The sequence below is a fragment of the Pteropus vampyrus genome, unplaced genomic scaffold, assembly GCF_000151845.1.
Source record: "Pteropus vampyrus isolate Shadow unplaced genomic scaffold, Pvam_2.0 Scaffold47, whole genome shotgun sequence".
In the NCBI taxonomy this organism is placed as follows: Eukaryota; Metazoa; Chordata; class Mammalia; order Chiroptera; family Pteropodidae; genus Pteropus; species Pteropus vampyrus.
The window spans coordinates 8,042,738-8,065,046 of record NW_011888828.1 but is presented as its reverse complement, the minus strand read 5'-3'; the positions used below and the strand labels follow the sequence as shown (position 1 = coordinate 8,065,046).

The 22,309-nt window shown below is 36.9% G+C and overlaps 2 protein-coding genes across 3 annotated transcripts in view; one reads left to right on the top strand and one right to left on the bottom strand.

Moving 5' to 3' along the window:
• The window catches only part of ANAPC10 (anaphase promoting complex subunit 10), a 271,547-nt gene that overhangs the window by 38,930 nt on the left and 210,308 nt on the right, over nucleotides 1-22,309 (bottom strand). The window lies entirely within an intron of this gene.
• The window catches only part of HHIP (hedgehog interacting protein), an 83,692-nt gene that overhangs the window by 35,227 nt on the left and 26,156 nt on the right, over nucleotides 1-22,309 (top strand). Inside the window, exons 5-6 of the mRNA XM_011359461.1 lie at nucleotides 21,315-21,466; nucleotides 21,867-22,040. Coding sequence (XP_011357763.1) covers nucleotides 21,315-21,466; nucleotides 21,867-22,040 — 326 coding nt within the window. The remainder of the gene's footprint in view (nucleotides 1-21,314; nucleotides 21,467-21,866; nucleotides 22,041-22,309) is intronic.

Sequence of the window (22,309 nt, the reverse complement as noted above, 5' to 3'; positions counted from 1 at the left end):
GATAGCTTGAAAAGTTAGCATATTTCTCAAAATGTACATTTTAGTTCTATTGAAAAGAATCCTCATTTGTTATGGTTTATATTTCCTAAGGCTTCGAATTTTTTAGAACATCATTACAAAGAGTTCTTTTCGAGAGTTCCACACGTGGGACTAGCGAAAAGAATGGTAAAGGTACTTTTGATTACATTCTGCAGCTTTCTACTCTAAATGACTTATGTCAAATTTCCATCAGTCATTGGCGCAGCTGGGCTTTTACACGTATCTCGAATCCCAGCCCCGTTGTCTTCACTCTCTGAATATACTGCTGCTCTCTACCATCATCAGAGCACCACTGTCTTGTCTAACTGCATCCTTCTGCACTATACAAAATAGCCTGATGACAGTCTTCATGAGGTCCATCCTGTGGCACTAACTGCCATTGGCTCTCCTGTGGGCCATATGTTTCTGGAGGACAGAGACCACACTGATGTCATCTTCCTATATGGCAGCCTTCTGCACCATTTACTATATAAAAGTGGTATTTTCATCTAAAAGTGTACTTTTAGGATTTTCCTCCTTTGCCCATGCTCAATAGTTGAAATACGTATTAAAGTAAGAATGCCCATTTAATTTATCATCCAGATTGGGATGATTTTGAGAGTAAAAGGAAAGTCTCTTAATCATTTTACTAGAACACAGACCAGAACTGTGTCCAGGCAAACTAAGACATATGGTCAGCCTAAGTTTTCTAAATTTTAAAATTACAAAATGTTTTTAACTATACCATATCTGATCAGCAACTATTTGTCATAAAGCAGACATAAAAATGACCATGATAATGGCAACAAAATGACTAAAAACAAAAATGTTTTAAACATTGAGCAAATGTCAATTAATTTGAACTCAGTATTTTGTGTCTGATATGAGAAATCTGACGGCCAAGCCTCAGTCTTTTGCTCTCCTACTTCTGTAGTAACTTTTCCTCTTTTTGGTCATCAGGAAAAGCAGGTGGCTGTCACTATAGATCAGGCTGTCACTATAGATCATTGCCAAGAAAATAAGAAGGGGGGAAAAAAAAAGCAGGCATAAGAAGGAGGCTGATCTAGGGTTATGTCAGAACTAGGAAGCAATATCTTGCACAAGCCATCTTGTTTCATTTTTCTGCCTTTCTAATCACTGTTTTGTTTTGTTTTTTTAAGCATAATTGAGCATGCACTGATCTTTCAATAAGCTTCACTTATACAGTAAAACTCGAGCCCACACTGAATTATGCAGTTCACTATATGAAGCCAGGACTTTCCATCCGCCCGAAGTTTCCAGTAAAGTTCTGTTTGACCTTTGTGTAAAAGACCACCTTTACTAGGTGACTTATTTTTGCTGCCCTCTTGGGTGGTCGAATGAGGCAGATTTCCCTGTTGAACAACATACGACCTTCTTTTCGCCAACTGAACATTACACTGGGATGTGGCTTGGAGGAACAGTTTCTCAATATTGTAAACAGTGGCTTTCTTGGAACAGCTTGTTGCTTAAGCATAAAGAGAGGTTACTCTTGGTTTAGCCTTAAGTAGCATATGAATTGGTTAAGGAAGTAAGTGTGGCTGACCCACCAAATTACAGTGGCCATAATGTAATTAAGTTCAGTATCCTCTCTGGAGACTCTAAGAAGTATTATTATGACACCAAACTTAAAGAAAAGGAATTTTTTAAGAGCCAGGAAATTAGTGAGAAACAGTCTCTGGGGAAATGTTGCAGAGTTAAAAAAAAAAAAAAGTCAGTAGAAACAGCATAGGATGTTGTTCAAGGAAAAAAAAGCCAGTTAGAATAAAATAGTTTGTTTTCTGTGATCCTGAGTACGTTGTCATTATCTTTCAAAAGAGTAGAGTGTCTAGGGATTAAAGATACTATTAGAGTTAGGAAGGGGGAAGAAATGGGGATTAAAGATGCGTTAGAAATATTGAAAACAAAGGGAAAATAAGAAATGTTCCTAAAAGGAATTATTGGAGAGACATTTGCTGTCTGCTTGTCCAAGTTAAATTGTACTTAAAAATAAAGTTTCTAATAACAACTTAGAGTATTAAGTTACAGATTTAGTATAGATTATTAAAAGTTATTAAAGGTATAAATGACTCCAAGTAAAAAGAATAAGACAAAGGAACGTCGAGTGATTTCCTGGCTCACTGTAAGGCCACAGCACTCTCAGCAAAGCAGCTTGTGTAGTCGTCAGAGTTTCCCAGTGAGACTTTAGACTGGTCTCACCAGTTACAAAGAGTTTCTCGAAATATGTATGAAAGCATAAACACTAAAGAGAAAGATGCTTAGCCTGGATTTCCTTCCAAATCATTGCTGTTCAAGGCATTGCTCTGTATCTCTTAGGCTCCACGACAGATTGACTGAAAATAAATGATCAAGGTTTATTTTATGATTCAGGATTGAGGTAATATATTAGTAATATACTACAGCTTTGTCACTCTGCGTAATTGTTATATTCAGCCAGTCCTCATATTATTCATTGGTTATTACCTGAATAACCAGGCAATCCTACTTATGTCTGTCAACGCATCAGTCATCCATGCAATAATGCCTTCGATATCCTAAGAATATTTTCTTCATGGGTCCTGCCCATGAAGGCTACATTGTGATAAATATTGTTTTCATATTAGTAGAGCACTTTGGGATAGAGAAGAAAGACTGTCACTCAATTTGAAGTATGACCCCACAGTGGCGCTGGTCAAACAAATCGAGCGACCAAATGTAGTATCTGGCAAAACCAACTCTCACACAGCCAGTCTCCTGCGAACCTTTGGTTCAGAGTATACAATGTAAGCTGTGAGCTGGAATAAAACCCAGGGCTGCATTCCTGCTGAATTCCTATCAACTTCACGGAGGGCATTTCAGTCTCCTTCAAGTGGGAACTGAGAAGGTTTACTAGATATGCTCAAGAATCAGTGAGCCTTCTGTGGGGAAGGGGAAGCCAGCGCCTTCCAGTTCTTTGGTTCTTTGTGGAGTTGCTCTGGATGAAGCTGGCGCCTCAGTGTCTTCCTCACGCCATCGATTGCCTCATCCTCCCGCCACAAAGCCCTGGAAGTCATTTGGTCTAGTGAGTGCTTTCTGTGTTCAGGGGCCTCATAACTTTTGGAATCTTTTGGCTATTGGCCTATAGGCCATTTCGACATTATCAAAGCTAAGTTTGATACCTTACACTCTATTTGCATACACCTTTTAACTTGACAGGGGAGGCGACGTTACCTTTTTGAAGTTCCACTACGTTTCAGAGACCTTACGTGACACACCCCATGTAGTCCTTGCAATAGTCCTGTAACTTTGGTGTTATTATACATGTTTTATAGATCAGAAAACTCATGTTGAGAAAAGTGAAGAGATCTCCCTGTATCTAGTAACTGGCAGAACTAGGATTCTAACTCATCTCATATCTGTCTGACTCTAGTAACTGTGCAAAAACCATCCAATAACCACCTAAAATCCAACTTGTGAACATTTGAAGAAATTCTGCTTCAGTGGCAGCACTGATTTCCAGATCTGCTGTCTTCTATGAACATTACATAATAAACGAATACAAAGTTAGACTCAGATCATACTTCTGCCCTGGTCAGCCTAATCCCTTGAAACAGCTTGTTGAAGCAGAAAAAGAAGCTAGGCATGATGTGGCCTTGAGCAACAGGAATTGTAAAGGAAGTTAAGTGTGGCTTGCTAGAATTTCCCCATTTGATGCTGGTTGACAGAATGTCCTTCTATAGAATTAATTAGAGATTGTTTTTGAAGTCCTAGATAGCCAACAGGTGAAAACACATTATTCATCCAAGTCTTGGGGAAACGGCTCACCTGTGGTGAGATAAGCCTTTCCCTATCCTGGATGAGTGGGAAGTTTTTTTCGTTTTTTGTTTGTTTTTTTCCTGCTAAAATAAATTCAGAGTCTAAATATTAGAGCTTATGGAAAAAGGTTATGCCCCTCTGATGTATTTGACGAAACCTGAGGCTCTTTTGTTCTTTTGTTTTCCCAAGTCTGTTTCATACTCCAAAAAACACAGGCCACGGGGAACATGTTAGATGTCAAAGAAACTATAAACTAGTAGACATTAATTAGCTCTGCCACATGAAACAGTTTCAGAATGGGATAAATGAGGAAATGCATCATCTAAAAAGTTATATGCAAAAATGAAGGGGTTGAGAATTCATTCTCATTACACAAAATTCAATTCTCCCATGTCTCCTATTCTGTGTAAGTTGTAATTACTTATAAATTGGATGTGGATAAGGGCCATACACATTTTATGGGTTTAAAGTGGGAGGACCAAAAACTACAAATGTAAATGACATTGGAGCATTCATTTCTCCAACAAGTTTGGTGTGTCATAAATGTCATTTAGAGCCCATGCCATACCAGTAGGCAAATATCATTTGGGAGCTGGTTTTAGATATTGAAACCATTTCGGTGACAGATAAATACCTTCCAAAGAGTTTGGCTTGCAAAAATGAAAAAATTTTTTCATAAATTGCTGGATTAGGTCATACAATTGTATCAGTCCACAGTATTTAAGCTATACCTGCACAAATGGTGATTTACATAGTTTGACTTCAGAGGGCTTTTATTAATGTATTTTATTCCACCCAGGAGGTGTTCTTTATAATAAACAGGAAGCCTCACTAAATATAACCTGAAGTTTAAGCAATGGAAAGGGACATAGATGATGTCGTGCATTATAAATATTTTTTGTACTTGCTAGTTTATTTCTAAGGAAATTATGAAAATGACATCATAATGATGACTGACTTTTATTAGTGTTTTGCTCTGAAGCTCTAGACAAATAATTATGAAGAAAAACAAATCTTCTAGTATTATCCCTTAATATGTGACCTGATATGTTCTAGTGACATTAATCCTAAGAAGTAATCCTAAGACTATTGTGTTATCATTAGTTTTCTTTTACACATTTATCATGAAAAATAACATGGTAGTAAAGCACAAAATTTCTTAATGCTCATAATGGGAAATAATTACCTTTTATTTTTGTTTGAACTACTGCTTGGGTTAGTCTACAACAATTTTAGACTAATACTTTATAGACCATCACTCGTTGCTCTCAGAGGAAGGCTTTTTATAACCGATTATTGTATATTTTAGCAATAAGCTCCTTTGTCCTACTAATACCAAGAGGAAGGCATTAACATTTTATTTTTACTGAAGTTTTATTCTAGTATCTTTTCTAAACTAACCTTTTTAAATGACTTGATAAAATTGAGCCTTAGAAGAATGTGGGGTATAGATATACATAATACATGAGATGGAGCTTTAAGTCTTAGAGTCTCTTCTTTATATACTCAACAAATATTCGAGTGCCTGTTAGGTGTCAGCCATTGGGCTAAATGCTGGGATAGAGTCAAAGAATAATAAGGACTTGATCTCCATTCAAGATTTCTTCTCTGTGGGGTAGGCAGACCAGGAGGGACAGTCAACGCAAAAATGAGGTGATACTGGTGTGGTGTCGTAGCAATCTGTAGAAAGTGTTAGGCAGGAAAGAGAGAGGTGTGCTGAACTCAAGTCAGAGAAGACTGAGTAAGTTCTTCCAGAGCAGCTAGGTGGGGACCCAAACAGAGGGAATAACCATGTGTAAAGGTATGAGGCTGTGACAGCCTGGGGAGCGTGGAGAGTGACTGCGGCGGGAACGACGAGAACGCAAGATAGAATGGCAACAGTGGAGGCTGGAAAAAGAGGTTAGGACCATCTTGAGATGGGTCTTGTGTTCCCTGTTAAATTGTTTGGACTTACTTTTTAGGCGATGAGAGTCAGAATGTTTTGTTATCGTTTTGAGGAGGCGAGGTAAAATGATCGGGTTTGTTTCGTATAAACCTGTGTGGAAGAAGTGGGGGTAATAATGCTCTTCTTAGCGTCAAATGCGGCCAACAGAAACAGAGGCCCTTGTAGCCAGAGAAAACACGAGCTGTCCTTTATGTTGTCCGTGGTTTCCTTACCTCCATTTAGATTTATTTCAGGAAATTACTTGATTCACAGAAAACTTAGCTTTATCTGTGTTTTTAACCGGCTCGATAACGATGGATGCCAAAGTCACTCCAGCATTATTCATAAGGGCAGTTCTGTCTCAGGCCCTTTCCTGCTCCTGTTCTGGAATGATGTGTGGTATTATACAAAATAATATTTCACTGTAATATTTGAGGGTTCTCCAAAAAATTTTACATGTATCTGTGATAGTCTACTACTTATCACACAATGGGAGGATTGCCAATTTTCCAATTTAAAAAAAAAAACTGTAAAATCATTTTTACAATAATGATATATGAGTTCCCAGATACCTGGATTTCTAGTATTTACATCGACATGGCCTTACATTTTGGTTATAAGTATAAGAAAAAAATCCTTAAAAAGTTTTATATCATGCATATTAATCTTGATGGGTAATTTTACATTTCCTGATTCCTTGATTCCCACTATCCAAGCTTATAGGTATAACATAAAAGGCAATATATTTTGCATCTGGAAATATTTAAGAAAGAGTAGAACAAGGCAGTTTGTTGATATGGCTGATATTTGTGTTCTTAATTAGGCCAATGAAATACTGCTTCTAGAATTTTGCTTTGTTAACTATATGATGATTCTTGAAATATCTATGTAGTTTTTGCTAATGTGTTTGTGTTTATATTTTCCTTTTTTATATTCACACATTATATATAAATACAAGCTTAAGTATCTGTTTATTTACATAATTAAATAAATCTATGTAAATTTAGATGTCATATATAAAAAGGCCTTTTAAAATTGGTTCCTTTATTTTAAGATATTCAAATATGCAGTGAAACAGGCTGCTTTACTGCAGCTGTCACACACAAAAAGACTAAGTGCCATCAACAATGCCCCTTCTAAGACCCTCACTTCTAAAGTCACTTTGTCACACACGCCATGAGGAAAAAAATCAAACATTTTATCTAACTATAGTTTTCCACTTGATATCATCGAAATAGAAAGAAAAAGTTTTTCCTATCAAAATGAAACAATTGTAAGTGCTTAGGAGGAATAATTGAATTATCATTTCTTTCAGACCTCCCCTTATACATTTCGAGGGTGGCATACTGGTTTGAGGTTATAGGTTCGAGAGAATAATCGGCTAATGAATAAAGGATTACTCATCCCTTGATGTCATCTTAAACTTTCCATTCTTTATCGTATTTAAGGATAGAGCTCCTACTGCCCACTCATGGACCTGAGCTACAAGCCCATCCCTCTGCCCTCCGCCGTGAAGGAGAAAGAGCTGATCAGTGAGCAGCTCATATGTGCCAGCTGAGTGCTAGTTAATTTAAAATTTTTATTTTGCTTATTTTTCATTAAAAAGAGCCTTACCAAATGAAAGTTAGAATTCATTTACAATAGAAAAAAGAAAACTGAAACTCAAGTGTGCTTTATCACTTCTGCAAAATCAAATGGCTTGTAAGTCCCAAAGCAAGGATTCGAACCCAGCTCTGGTGTTACAGAACCCACATTTGTTCCACTCCATGAACACCCGCCCTCAGATACCAAAAACTCTCCACAGTCAGGGAGCAAGAATGGGAGAGTGTACATACTTCCCCACTCTTCCCTGACATGTCTCTTTTCCCAAAGAATCACACTCAATAAAATGTCTCTCTGGGAGATGCCATTCTTTCTTTCCTCAGATTTTTCTTCCTCTCACACTCTGGCCCCTTGAAGTCTCAGCTTGAATGTACATCTTCAGAGAGGCCTTCCCTGACCCCTGGTCTAAATTAGATTCCTATCAGTAGGCTTTCTCATAACATCCTATTCTTTTCTTTTATAGTCCTCTTCAAAATTTAATCTTGTATTTATTTGTAGGCTTACTTGTTTCCAGTCTTTTCCCCCAGCTAGAATACAGTAGCCTGGCTGTATATCAGCAGTGTGCCAGGGCCCATTCTACACTCCATCCATGAACTACTTCACAACGACCTGAGATAAGAAATGTCCCCCATCTTCACAGTGATAGCACTGAGATATGAGAGGCTGAGTAACTGTCTTACGTCAAAAAGCTAACAAGTGAAGGAGCCAAGTTGCAAACCTCAGCAATCTAAACCCCAGAGTCCATACTCTCGAACACGAATGAATAGGAATTTGATGCACAAATAGGAGTTTGAAGCACCTGGCTTCCGATATTTGCCCCCTGATGATTGAGTGGAGTGCTGGAATCTGAGATGGAGAGCTGTGTGGCGAGCAAGGATAAATAGTAATGCAGAGAATGGGTACTGGCAGTCAGGAAAGTGGAACCTTTATAAACACTTCATTTGCCCTAGGATTTAGAACCGGGAACAAACTTGTGTCTGCATGGTGATTCTGTGAATTAAATAGGAAGCATTCATGTGCCATCAGTTTTGTCCAGGTTGCTACATACGTTAAATTATGAACGTATTAGAAAACTAATCTGTCTTTCAGTGTTTGACTCTTCCCTCAGTTAACTAAGATTATGATCTCATGTAATTTGAATATCAGAAATTCCCCCAAATTCTTCTGGCCCAAAATTATTTTATTCCTAGATATTTAAGGTAAATTTTCTATTCTGTTAAGAATTATAGGGAATACAGCTTGCTTTGCATTGAAAATACCTACTGGTGAAACTTCTGTGGACAGCCAGACACTGTCCTTCAAATAAATCTTCATTCATTTAAGGCAATGTTTTTTTTCAAACTTAAGAAATCCCAGCCCTCTCTTACGTCTTTCTTTATAAATCTTACTCTGATTTCATGATTACTTTGCCATTTTTAATATAGACATCAGATTTTTCATATATTTATAATATATAGTTTCCATACTTATTTCATCATACTTTCCTGATTATAGAGAACATGGAACTGCAAAACTTTATATTTTAAATTTTACATGATTTAATATTAAAGATGCAGTTTTAGAAGTATACATTAATTGCTTTTATTCAGAATTAGTATAAACATGTCATACATCAAACCTTAAAAAGAGTTGCTTAATTTGGATATCTGAGGCATAGCAAATGTTTATTTTCTTAAATGTGGACTTGTAACTAATGTTATTTTGGAATAAGAATGATTTTTTCATGTAAAAATTAATGTTTAGATTAATCTTTTTTTTAGTCTTTTTGTGTTGCTAGAATTCTGCATTCGATCATTTTGTAAAATAGTGATTAATGAAAATATCAAAGATTCAAAGAATTTCTGCTGTTTGGGCAAACTGCAAGTTTAATCGACATATAAATCATGTAAATACAAACTCTACTCAGAAAATAATTTTAAAAGTACCATAATTTTTATTTGACCTTGAAGTTCCAGCGATCTATTGCATAACTTCTCAAGAGAAGTCACATAGAGGAAACCTCATATTTCCTTAAATTTATTAGTGCTCCTTGGTGGTCTAAACTGTTTTTTGTTTTTGTTTTTTTTCAAGGTTTCTTTTCAAAGCAATAATCTTAATTGTTTAATGTTTGTTCTCATATAAGTCAATTTGAGTTCTTCTTTAGAGTAACAATAGGAAATATATAATAACAAAGAGCAGTGAAACATGACTAGGAAACTCAAGTATACTAGTGTTATATTTCTGTATAATGATGTGAAGATAATGCTTTTAGCCGCATGACCATCATATTAGCCACACATCATAAAAAACAAACTTCATAAAAGCAAGAGGTCAAATTCATTAAAAACAATTTGTCCCCTTTGCTATAGTTAAGCATTTATCTTTAATATTATAATCTTTCTTTCATTGGAAGGACCCTGAATCTCCTATTTTCTGACAGAAAAAAAAAAACAGTAGTTTTCAAACTACAGTTGCATAAATCAGATGAAACTATCAAGGAAACATGCTTTATATTTTTAGGTTTAATGTTTAAAACAAAAGGTCAGACTTTATACTTCAGAGATTTTAGCTTTCAAGATGGTAAATGAAATCATAAGTCCATTTTATTTCATTAGTTTTTAATATAAAATTTAATATTCTTAATAATTTCCATTAAAATTTTTACTTTTATTCTTATAAAAGTTTATAGTTTTTATGTACATAAGACTTTTATTAATAAACTATAAAATGTTATATTTCTTTATTATAGACAGGGTCATTCTAAGAAATATATTTCCAAGCTGCAAGATAATAGGACACCTTCTTTTTTATATCCATCAAGTAAAATAAACTTAGGGGGTTTGAAGAAATTGGTGCATTTTAAAATTGTCTTCCTTGTTCAAAAGTAATTATTTGCTGTTCTAACAAGGTTTGCCCCATATTTGTCAATTTAATAATTTTTTAAAAAATATCTGTACTTTAAGAATGATTCTAAGAAGGAAATCCTTAAGAGAGTAAGAAAAGGAAAAACTGAAACTCCCCAAACATAAACAAATATTTCTTCTGTAGCATCATGTAATCTTTGGGGACATGTATCTTTTTAATGAATGTGCATATTCTCACACACTTCCTGAACAATTTTATATTCTTCTTTAGTTTCTAATAGGACATCTAAATTTGATCTAAACTCAGTATATATAAACTGAGTTTATATGCCTATATATAGTTATATAAATATGTGTTATATTACTCAATATTGCTCTGAGATAATTTTCACAACTGTTTGATAATATCAAGAATGCATATTTTTCTGTCATAAATCTTCAAAGTGCATTTTTACATAGAGTTTTTTTGAGTTGGGAGAAAATATCATTGTGATTTGCCATCGTTATTATTAGAGAACACACAAATGTTGGGGTTGGTTTGTTTCTACCCCTCTTCTTTGTTTACTAAAGAGATTATGTTTAACTTTAGAGTATACAAACACTGTATGTGTGTATGTATGTGTGTGTGTGTGTGTGTGTGTGTGTGTGTGTGTGTGTGTGTGTGTGTGTATACTGCTAAAAAAAGTGATATTCCTTCAGTGGCCAAGTATGTTTGTTTCAACTCTGGAATAAAAATTCAGATTACCTCAGATCTTGCAAATCATTCACTAATAAGCTACTGGTAACATGGACCATCTAAAGCTCCCAAAGAGATATAGACAGATCTTTATCACAACTCTGTGGTGATCTCAGTGCTAAATATAAGTATCAATGTGCCTTCCCATGCTCGTGATTTCCTGGAGTCCAAAAGTTCTTTGGATGGTGGAAGCAAGATGTGCTTCTCCTACATCGTTTAAATGCATTCCTCATCCGACTAAACTGTCGGGGTACGCATTCCCTGCCTCCAAATCATATTTCCTTCCAAAATCTTATGTTATGGAACGATTAGATTTAAGGATGGAGCTTACCTCTCTGTCTGTTGTAATAGCCATATCGTCGGTTCAAATGCCACATCGGAATTTACAGAGACATTACATTTATCGCCTTCTTTAATTTTCTAAGTGACCTAAGAGGGAGGAAAGATACCTACCAAGGAGTTTTCATTTGCTTCTCTCATTAAATAAGCAAGTAAACTCCTTAGAAGGATCGTTGAATGTTCTGCCTTTTTTTTTTTTAGTGGTATGCTAGTTTTATAAGTATGTTTCATCTAGAAATCCAGCAAGAAATACTCTTTCCCTTGTGTTTAATTAATGATTTATTAATTATTTTAAACTCCTACTTAATCCACAGAAAGATTTGAGTGCTTCACGTTGAAAGGAACTGGTATGACAAAATTTTAAAACAGGATTTAAAAAAGGAAAGAGCACAATAACAATGGAGGGAAAGAATATAAGAGGGTTGGAGGAGAATAGAAATATTCTACAGTGGAAGTCATAAGCGTGTGGGAGAGCTCGTTGAGCTTGTCTCTTCACACGCCACAGTCAGTGTGACGTTAAGTTGCCCATTTGACATCGGCCGTGGTGAGAGTATTTACACCGTGGAAATGCAGACAAATCGGGACTTTTTTTCCCCCAGATACTTTGTTAGCACATTGCCCTAAAACCTAAATGAAACTTTATGTTAAAATAACTGAGATATAAGCTTCATTACATTTCATAACAGTTAAAGTAATGGAGTCATATAAGTTAAAATGACATGAAGTTAAAACAACTGAAATGTAAGCTTCACTTTAGTCCCCAGTAGAAGTTTGGAAACCTAAGTGAAACATCAGATCACAAACAGTAGTAGCCACTGGTGAGGGAATACAATCTGTTCTTTGCTTGTTTATTTCTTCACTTAGGAAATATTTGATGGGGTGAAGTAACAGTAATTTATGTTATTTGGCCTCCAATCACAGACAGTCTCTGCTTTGCCACTTCTGGTTGTGCGTTTTGAACACGTTAATCAAATCCTCTATCCGAAAATTATAATATAAAATAGCATTAAACTCTAAAGTTGTTATAAAGTTTAAGAAGATAATGCTTGCAAATTATTTAACATCCTCTCTGGCACATAGTAAGAGCTCAATGCATGTTACCTTTTATGACAAGGCTTCCACTATAGATGAGCTCTTTATAAGACATCAGATGAGGTCCCTGCCTTCAAGAAGCTTGCAGTCTAGTGGAAAAATGATCTAGTTCTTAATTTATATATATGAGATTTTGCTGTAATATTTTTACTCTTTTACAATTCAGTCTAGAAATGTGAAGCTTTTTAAACTTCAAGGTCTAAGAAGTACTAAACTTGTGGGTTGTCATAGAAGCATTTAGTGTAGTTACAAACCTTTTTTTAATTGCCATTTTTATTCATTTTTAATTCTCATGAATGTTCTTGTAGTTTTTGTTCAACTTTTATCTCATGTTGCCTAAACACACAAGCATAAGAGCTTTGCTTTCTATAAGTGTTATCAACTTTTCTATAAAACTTCTATAAAAAGTGGTTAGTGCTAGGATTTTGTTTTTGAGAAGAGTTTACACTTTTTATAGTCTTATTATTTTGTTACTTTATTATTTCAAATAGATGTTTCACAGTTTAATTTTATTGAATCATCTTTGAGGGAAGATGTTTTAGAGAACTGAACTTTGGAATATCACAGGTGTTAACGCTTGACACATATTGAGATGAGTAGTCTCTAGTATTCAAGTTATTCCCTGATATCATATTGGATTCCTAGGGCAGCATATAGTCAAGGTTCTAATAGCAGCTAACCACTGCCTGAAGTAAAAGACACAAGTCAATCCATTATCTAATATGCCATACTGTATCAAATACCACAGGTCAGATAGGTAAAAAGCTTAGGGAAAAATAGAAATATGAAACTTAATTCCATTTGACAAATACAAAGTTTATATAAAATAAATCATGTATATATGTACATAAACTAGTATAACCATAATCATTTTTAAGTATATAATTGAGTATGTATATACACTTTCCCTATACACATGAGAAGTCAAAAGAACATTAGGATATGGAATAAGTGGCAGCTGGGAAGCTGGATATTCTAGAATATAACCACTTCTAGTATCTTCCTTCTGTGTAGGTCATAACTTAAACCCAGTGTGACTATTTTATTTATGTTTGAAAAGAGTGGGGCGAGAGAATCATTGAAGAAAACGAGATGACTTTCTGGTAACTGGCCTCCATCTAGAAGCTTTCATTCTCCCAGCTGTACTTTTCTAGTCTGTCTTTCCATTTCATTTGCTACCTCTGGGAGATAAACACAGATTTGACAGGGACTCAAATTGCTACATACCAGAAATTATATACTCTGAGACACTTCTTAAAAACTCTGAATTGCTGAGTATCTTCCAGCAGCTCTTAAATTCATATGAAGAAGGACACTTTGGGGCGGGGCGGGGGTGGAGGGCGGTCAGGGGAGTGGAGTAGAAGTGAGCGTTGGGGCTGCTAGCATTTAAAAATCGTTTATACTTTCCTAGAGAACTGGAGCAATGGGCACATATGATTAAGCAGAAGGGAGGTCTCGAAGACATAACTGAGCCTCAGCATTCCATTATCAGGAAACCAGAGACTAATTTGAGTTAAGTGAAAGACTTAACTGAAAGAAAAGCCAAATCTGGAAATACAGAGGAAATTTTAAGGAAAAAGGGGGAATTAGTACTATAAGTGAGAGGTCCTGAGTATATTGCAGTTGGTTTTATCCTCCAAGATTGAATAATAAAATGACATAAGATATTTTATACAAATGTTAAGTTCCCAGGGAAGATCTGTATGAATGGAAGACTTAGATTATTCCAAGTATTCTTTAAATTTAACTTCTTCGAGACAGTCGATCATGAGCTCCTTCTCTCTAGAAAAGAGGATGGGCTAAGGAACTTCTCAGGGTTTGGTTTGGTTTTGGTGTGTTTTCTGACACCAAATATGATTTTCGCTCACCAACCAGTTCTCCAATACCAACTGGGTCTCCAGCAATTCAATTTAGTTCTGATGTTAACTACCCAGAGTTAGCCCAGACCCTCCCTCCCCCCCGCCCAGATTAAGGGCTCAGCTCACCAACTACTTTTGGACACCAGCCACAAATGGGGTACCCCAGCTACCCACATTTCTGCTCAGCTGACTGCAAATTCCGGGGTTCCCAGAAGACTCCCTTAGGCTCAATAATTCACTTGAACAACTCCTAGAACTCAGAAAAGTGTTATATTTACTATTACTAGTTTATTTTAAATGCTACAATTTAGAAATAGCCAAATGGAAGCAAGGCGTAAGGGCTTGGGTGAGGGGGACACACGAGTGTCCACGCCCTCTTCAGGTGTGCCCCTCTCCTGGCACTGTAGTGTGTTGACCAGCCCAGAAGCTCTCTGAACCCCAACCTTTAGGGTTTTCACGGAGGCTTCGTTACTTAGGTACAGTTGATTAAATCAGCGGCCATTGGTGACTGAACTCAGCCTCTAGTTCCTATTGCTCCCAGCACTGGGTGGGAGAAGGTGGGGCAGTAAGGCTGAAAGTTCCAATCCTCTCGTCACATTTTTTGGTTCCTCTGGCTGCCATCCCCCATTCCAGAACTCTCTAGGGACGCACCAAGGGTCACCTTATTAGCATAAACTCCAGTAAGGCTGACAGGGGTTCGTTATGGATAACAAAAGACATTCCCATCACTCAGGAAATCCCTATGATTTTAGGAGCTCTGTGCCAGAAACTGGGAACAAAGACCAAATATATTTTTCATTCTCTCACAAAACTGAATCCTGCAGCAATGCACATAAGCTAATTGAGAATCCTCGGGGAACTGACTCCTCTTCCGAGGCCAAATCAGATTTTGGAACTAGTGAAAAGCAATGCTTCTCACCTTTTCCAGGAGTTGTGAAATTAATACCCTATAGTGTTTCAAAACTAATGAACAAAGCAAAATAATATAGTTCTGGTGAGCTTAACATCCTCCAGTTAGTAGAACTTCTAACTGGCATTTAACTTTTCCTTCTTTGCAACACGGAAGCCTTGCTCCTGACCGAGTTCATATATGAAAGCGTCACACACCCACAAGTTATCCGATGGCCTTTTCTTCTGCCTCCTGGATTCTGAAAGGTGCTTTCACCTCACTCGGAAGTGAAAGCTTACAATGACAAGCCAGAGCCTCCCATGGGGATCTCCTTGAAAACGTAGGTGACCTTCACCAGTCAGCTCTTTCAGGGTGCTCACTTTAGGACATGGCCAAGATGGCTCAAGTCCTAAATGGACCCTTTTCAAACAACAGATTAAATATATCCATGTAGTAGGCAGAATAATGCCCCCCTCTGATAGATGTCCTCATCCTAATCTCCAGAACCTGTGCCTATGTGATACTACCTTACATGGCAAAGGGAAATTAAGGTTGCAGTAGGATTCAGATTGCTCAACACTGCATGGGGAGATTGTCCTGGATTACCTGGGTGGGATCCATGTCATCACAAATTCTGAAAAGTGGAAGAGAGAGCAGAGGAGGTCAGAGATATGAGATATGCTATACGACAAGGACTCAAGCCACTGTTGTTAGCTTTGAAGATGAAGAAAAGAAGACACAAACCAATGAATTAAATGACTTCTATGAACTGGAAAAGGATAGGAAATGGATTATTAATCCCCAAGAGCCTTCAGAAGAAAACACAGCCCTGCTGACACATTTATTTTAGCCCAATGAGATCCTGTTGGACTCTAACCTCCAGATTTTAAGATAATATTTTGGCGTGGTTTCAAGACACTAAGTTTGTGGTGAATTTTTACAGCAGCAATAGAAAACTAATACAATCTGGTATGGTGTTTAAACTAACGATTCTAAAACAAACCTATTTCTCATTTCTGAACAGCAAAAGGTTCCGGGCTGAGGGAAGCAAAAGTTCCCAAGAGGAGGGTCTCTAAGTGTTGGTCTCTAAGTCCTGTGTCCCTCTCCCGATGGGTACCAGCAAAATGTAGACATGTGAATGACAATTAATAGAGGAAATGTGGTGACCTGCCTTACAATTAAAGTATAAATTTTATAGAGAACTAGAAATACCACCACTCTGTTCTCGCATTAATTCTTCAATGCCCCTTCACTAGTAAGCAAACAATAGTCTTACTCGAGGTCTTCATACCTGTGTGCTGGGTCATGTGCATAAAATAAATTAGAAGATGGTCTTACTATTTGTAGAAACTGCCTAATTCTTCATTTAACTTAGCTTTCCTATAGCCAAGCTTTTTTTCTTTTCCTTACCAAGTTTCAAGTGGAGAAACCTCAGGTGCTAACATACTAATTAGCCTTTGTGTCAAAGTTACCGGGAGTGTTTATTTACTTTCTTTAATATTTGTTCTTTGGGCCATGCACTCTTCTAATGGTGTGGCCTTGTTTAACCTCCCCACGAACCAGCATCATAAAGAAGAGCCATGGGAAAGAAGCACCTGAGAGCTGTACTTTGTTACCTGCATCCAGATAGAAGCTGCTTGAGGGCAGGGATTGGTTTTTATTGCTTGTCCTAGCCCTAGCACCAAGCTTAATGCCTAACACATAGTTTTTCAATAAATAGTTGTTGAATGAATGTTCAATACAAACTTTTTTTTGGACAAAGTGGTAACGAGGAGTATCTTGCATTTAGCACTGCATTACTTGAATGTTTCATTGCTTTCTCAATGCCATAGGCTGTTTTATAGACTGCTGAACTTGAAGCCAGTCACTTGCCAAAAGGTCACTAAGAAAAACTACGTAAAAATGAGAAATGGTGCTTCCAGTTCAGTGTTGCCCAGTCATTTCCTAAAATATACAAGTCAGAATTCCCTGAAAGAGAATTAAGGCAAATTTTAAAGAGGCCAGAAATCAGGAAAAATTAACTTTAACCATCTTGAAAGTATGAAGGGAATTTGTTTTTCAAAATAGTATCACAATGAAAGACCATGCCCCACAATTTCTCTTAAAAAAAGAAAAAATGCTTTTTGTTATAATCATTTTTGTAATTACCTCTCTTTTTCAATTATTAGATAATTCATTTTCTTCAAAGAGCAGGAATATTCTTTGTCAATTTGGTAAAACTTTGATCTATTCTCCAGGGAAAACTATATATATCCTCAAACGATGAGACTAGATCCAATCTTGCACTTACATTAAAGCCATCAATACTCTGTTTTCTGGTTTTGCCTCTTTTCTCTTGTCGCTATGAAAAGGTTCTAGAGAGCTAATGATAATTGAATGTAGTTTACTTATTCAGAGCCCCTAAGGGTGTAGGGGTGGGCGTGTATGTTTTACTCTGAAACATGGGTCACTCTCAAGGTTACAAAGTATATACGGCCATTATTTTCAAATCATCCCACTACCTGATTTTGAGGAGTCATTTGTGCTTGGTGTCAGGCTGTCTAGAAGTGGATGTAGTTTTGGGAGGGCTGAGCAAGTGGGAAGGGAGGGTCTCATGGTAGCCCCTGATACTCGGGAAAGGTTTCAGTCAGTGAGCTTGAGGAAAAAAAAAAAAAAAGCATTATCCAGACAGAAAAAAAACCCTAATGCGTTGCAAACTACTTGCCACTCGTTTGGTTCTGCAGTGATTACATTCCCAGAAGCATAACGTGCACTCAGAGCATTCAGTGTTAATAATGATGAACAAAGCATAATGTGCATATTTGGACAAACTGCAGCTTTTCACATGGGTAAGGATAAACATTGTGGACACCGGTTAACAGTTTTCAAAAGTATAACGTTAGAAGTTAAACTGTCTTTTTGAAAGGCATGGCTTCCTGCACCACAAATCTTCCATTTGCCATTCTATTAATGTGGTTTTTTTCTCCCTTTTTCAGCAGCTTGCCTGAACTAATCCCTAGAGGTTCGTTCTCTCCAGATGCTCACTAGAAACAGTTCAGTAATTTGACATTTCTGCAAGAAGGGCATGATTTTAATTCCATAAAACTACACATAATGAGGGGAAAGGATGGGAAGGAGTAAGAAGAGAGTCAGTCAAATTGGCACAAGGGCTGTCTGTGAGCGGGGCGAGCTGGTCTGGCCAGTTCCGCCTCCGGCAGCAACGCTTGGGCTCCGGCTGCGGCAGCGTCCGGTGCTGAAGACCACAGGGGCAGCTGCCATGGGCAGCCCAGAGGCCTCAAATGTCTGGTGGCATTTCTGGTGTTGTGGCCTCTGACCCTGGTCCAAAGTTAAACCTTCGAAACCGAATCAACATACTTCTCCTTATAGGTCTTGAAAGATGATCCAAACTTCGAAGATAGGTTTACATGTGAGAGGTGGACCATGATTTATCAGTAACAAGCTTTAAATAGACGACATAGCTCTAAAGGCTTATTCAAGTAAAACGTGAGCCTATCGATACTTTCCTCTCCTGACAGTACTATAGCCCTCCTTCCCTAGCTCCAGACATTTAAGAGTCGGGTTATCCACTATAATTTAAAAAAGCCAATTTCAATAGACATTCTAGGATGCAATCAATTTTTTCATTAATATAGTTAGAAAAGTATTTCTCTGAAAGAACAGTAATTAGTCGTGTTTCTAAACCAACCAGAACACTCATTTGCACCTGGATATTGACTTTAAAAAATATGAAATCACATGTAATGAGTAACCAAACGTAAAGAATAGAAGGAATAGAATAGGTATACACATGTATGTGCATGTGATAGACATATATATTTGGAGGAAAATGCTAACACCATTAGTGAATTTGGGTAAATATAGTACTTATTTATACTACTCTACAATTTCTCTGTAATGTTGAAATTATTTTTTAAAACTTAAATAGTATACTGCATATAAAAATATGAAATCATATGTAATGATAAACAAATGTAAATCCTATAACCTGAAAATTTCAAAATTACTGACTTTTTAAAAATTGCTTTTTTGATTTATTTTCTTGTCATTCAGATGTCTCATTCTACTTCCACATTTGGTACTTGAATAAATGTCAGTGACGTCCCCAGATTCATTCATGCCCTAAAGTGAATGACTGTCTTCTATCACATGCGGATTTGTGTAAATCTCTTTTTCCATCAGTCTGCCTATAATTCATAGATTCTACATTTCTAATTCCTGAAAAGCAACCGACACAGTTTTAAACCATGTTGCTATCCAACTCAAATTTTATTTCAGATGATTTGGTTAAAAACTACAAAAGAACTACTTCCAACAAAAGCTTCTGATAGTGGAACATTTGTGAAGGGTGCATGCAGTACTTATCCTGCACCAAGAGCTTTGAAAGGAGATCTGTGTAGAGGAGGAAGTAATCACAAACTAAACCCCACCCCCAGGCCTCCTTATAGGTCAGTCAAGGAGGTTAAAATGCGCAGTGGCTTTTCTACAATCAAATCTTAGTTACACGTCCCAGCTTTCAATGTCTCACAAGAAAGGAAGAGATATTTTCTTAGTGAAGGTGTAAGAAGAAACACAGCAACATCTGAAGGCTTATTCAATATTAAAATCATCCTAACGAGATAATCTGAAAAATAGAGGCTCATTTATAAATCATAGTCATCAGAGCCTTACCTTTCAATGAGATTGTTCTTTTGACTAAAATTAATTTCAGTATATTGTAACATGCTAATGAAGAGTTCCACTTTTTTTACATTTGAATAATGATTTGGGAGTTCTGGGATATTTGCATCGACTTTCTTATTTATACACTCTTAAAGCCTGACTGTTTTGTTTCCACTTTGAATGGCGTGTATCTGAAAGCAGTTTTTCTCTAATCCAGGAAATCCATCAAAAAGTGTTTATTAAAAGTGAGCTTCTTATGCCTAAAACTTTACATTCTCAAATCCTTGCAGAACACAAACTACAAACGGTTTTGTGCTTTGTTAGCGGCACATGCTCTTCTGGTAATAAAAACACAAGAGTATTTCCATTATTGAAAATTGGAGTCTTAGAGATTTGTCCCCCTCCTCTTCTAAGGAGTAATTCATGGCTTTCTGCCATAGAAAGTGTGTTGTTTAATAAAATAGCACGCGTAAGGTGATGCACTAGTGGCCGTTGCAGCATTCGATTTCCATGTCCCTTTTTTCGCCATTGTGGATAATGTATCAGACTCCAGAGAAAGCGCTCACTGGTTTGCTAGAATATGAACTTAAGTCTCTGATCTTGATCATTTTAAATACTTACATTTCATTATAGAAATTTCTAGACTAATCGTGGGATAAAACAAATGCGAAGACCATATTGAGTTTCAGCTGAATTAGCAGAAAAGAAAGATAAAATGCCTTTCTATTTAAGAACATGATGATGTTTTAATTGTTGCAGCATTCGGCATGCCTACCGTACACAATCGTTGACATCCACATACTAACAAAGGAAAGTTGGGACTTTTCTTTTATTTCCTAGTGTACACTTTCCTCTCTAGTATTTCTTCCACCCCCAACCCAGTCCTGGCTTTTAGCTCTCCTCCCATTTCCCCATCCATCCTTCTGTAAAGAATAACTCTATACAGTGAAGGGATACATGTAAAACTACCTTCTTTCTATGTAGATTGGCCGAGGCTGCTTATCACCTAGCTATGAGGAGCAGACCACCATCATTGCGACAACTGATGTAGATGCCTCCAGGGTAAAACAAAGGTTTACATATTACACAAGCAATTTAACTGTTTTCTAAACATATTGCCAAGACAGTGGGAGTTGGCAGCCCACACCAGTGTTTTAGGTTTTGGAGACTTGCATTAGAAGTGACTGCTGATTACAAACCTTTTTATTTGTCTTCTCCGGACTACAAGCAACCTAGTAACCCAGCAGAGAATTCTCCACAGCACTTAAACTTGTCTTCCTAGCCTCCCAAGATTACGTACACAAATCACTTGACAGAAGTGGTCTAAGAGTCTTGTGCATAGATAACCGCACAAGACAATTGGTTTGTTCTAAGCCTTAAAGAGTTCCACAAAGTGAAATGTTTTATAATCCTTTTTTGTGCAGTAGGCAAGGAAGAAAAGAAAAGAGTTTGAGCAAAGATTATCCAGAAGAAAGAAAGAGACTCTTTTGGGCTTCCAGTTGAAACACAATAAAGAACATAATTAACTTCGCAATTCTTTGTGTTTTTCATTTGACTGCAGGGAGGAGATGAAAGAGGACTGCTAAGCCTTGCATTCCATCCCAATTACAGGAAAAATGGAAAGCTGTATGTGTCTTATACCACCAACCAAGAGCGGTGGGCTATCGGGCCTCATGACCACATTCTTAGAGTTGTAGAATACACAGTATCCAGGTATCACCGAATGCATGGAGGCATAGCTATTTTTTAATCTTATTTTCGCTATATCTCTTCCTAATTTTCTGTTCAGAAGTGACAAATAAATAGCCATAAAGTGGCAATAATTAAACCATAATCTCCATCTTGTTTAAAAGCCCATGTGCCTTTAAGAGGAACTGCTGAAAGTGATAGCTTTGAGACTTTTCCTCGACTATCTTGCAACTTAAATGCTACTTCTGGAACTTCTGAGAAAGTGATGTAATTCTTTGGTAATTTTTTATTAGCCCCGTTTCAAGCATGCGTTTCCTTATTTGCAGACTAGCTTTTTTCCTCCCTTTGTGTGTACTATTTACTTTCTAGCGGATTCACCTCACATCTTTAACAATTGTGGTATTGTTTCCACCCCACAATGTAGAAAAAATCCCCATCAAGTTGATTTGAGAACTGCCAGAGTGTTTCTCGAAGTCGCAGAACTCCACAGAAAGCATCTGGGAGGACAGTTGCTCTTCGGTCCTGATGGCTTCCTGTACATCATCCTAGGTGATGGCATGATCACACTGGATGACATGGAAGAAATGGATGGGTTAAGGTAAAAAAAAAAAAGAAAGAAAGAAAGAAAGAAAATGTTCCTCTGTAAAATGCTTGCAGAGCCAGGAAAAAGGGTTGGATCCAGCAAATGAAGAACAGTCTCTATTTTATCACACTGGTTAAATATTTAACTTTGGTTATCAGTGTCTGCATTTATAAAATGGAGAGGAATTCAACAATGTGATCATGTAATATTTTAGGAAGTCACTAAGCTGAGATGTCCTACAACAAGTTAGTGCATGTGCTGCATGCAGTGTAGGCTGCACACAG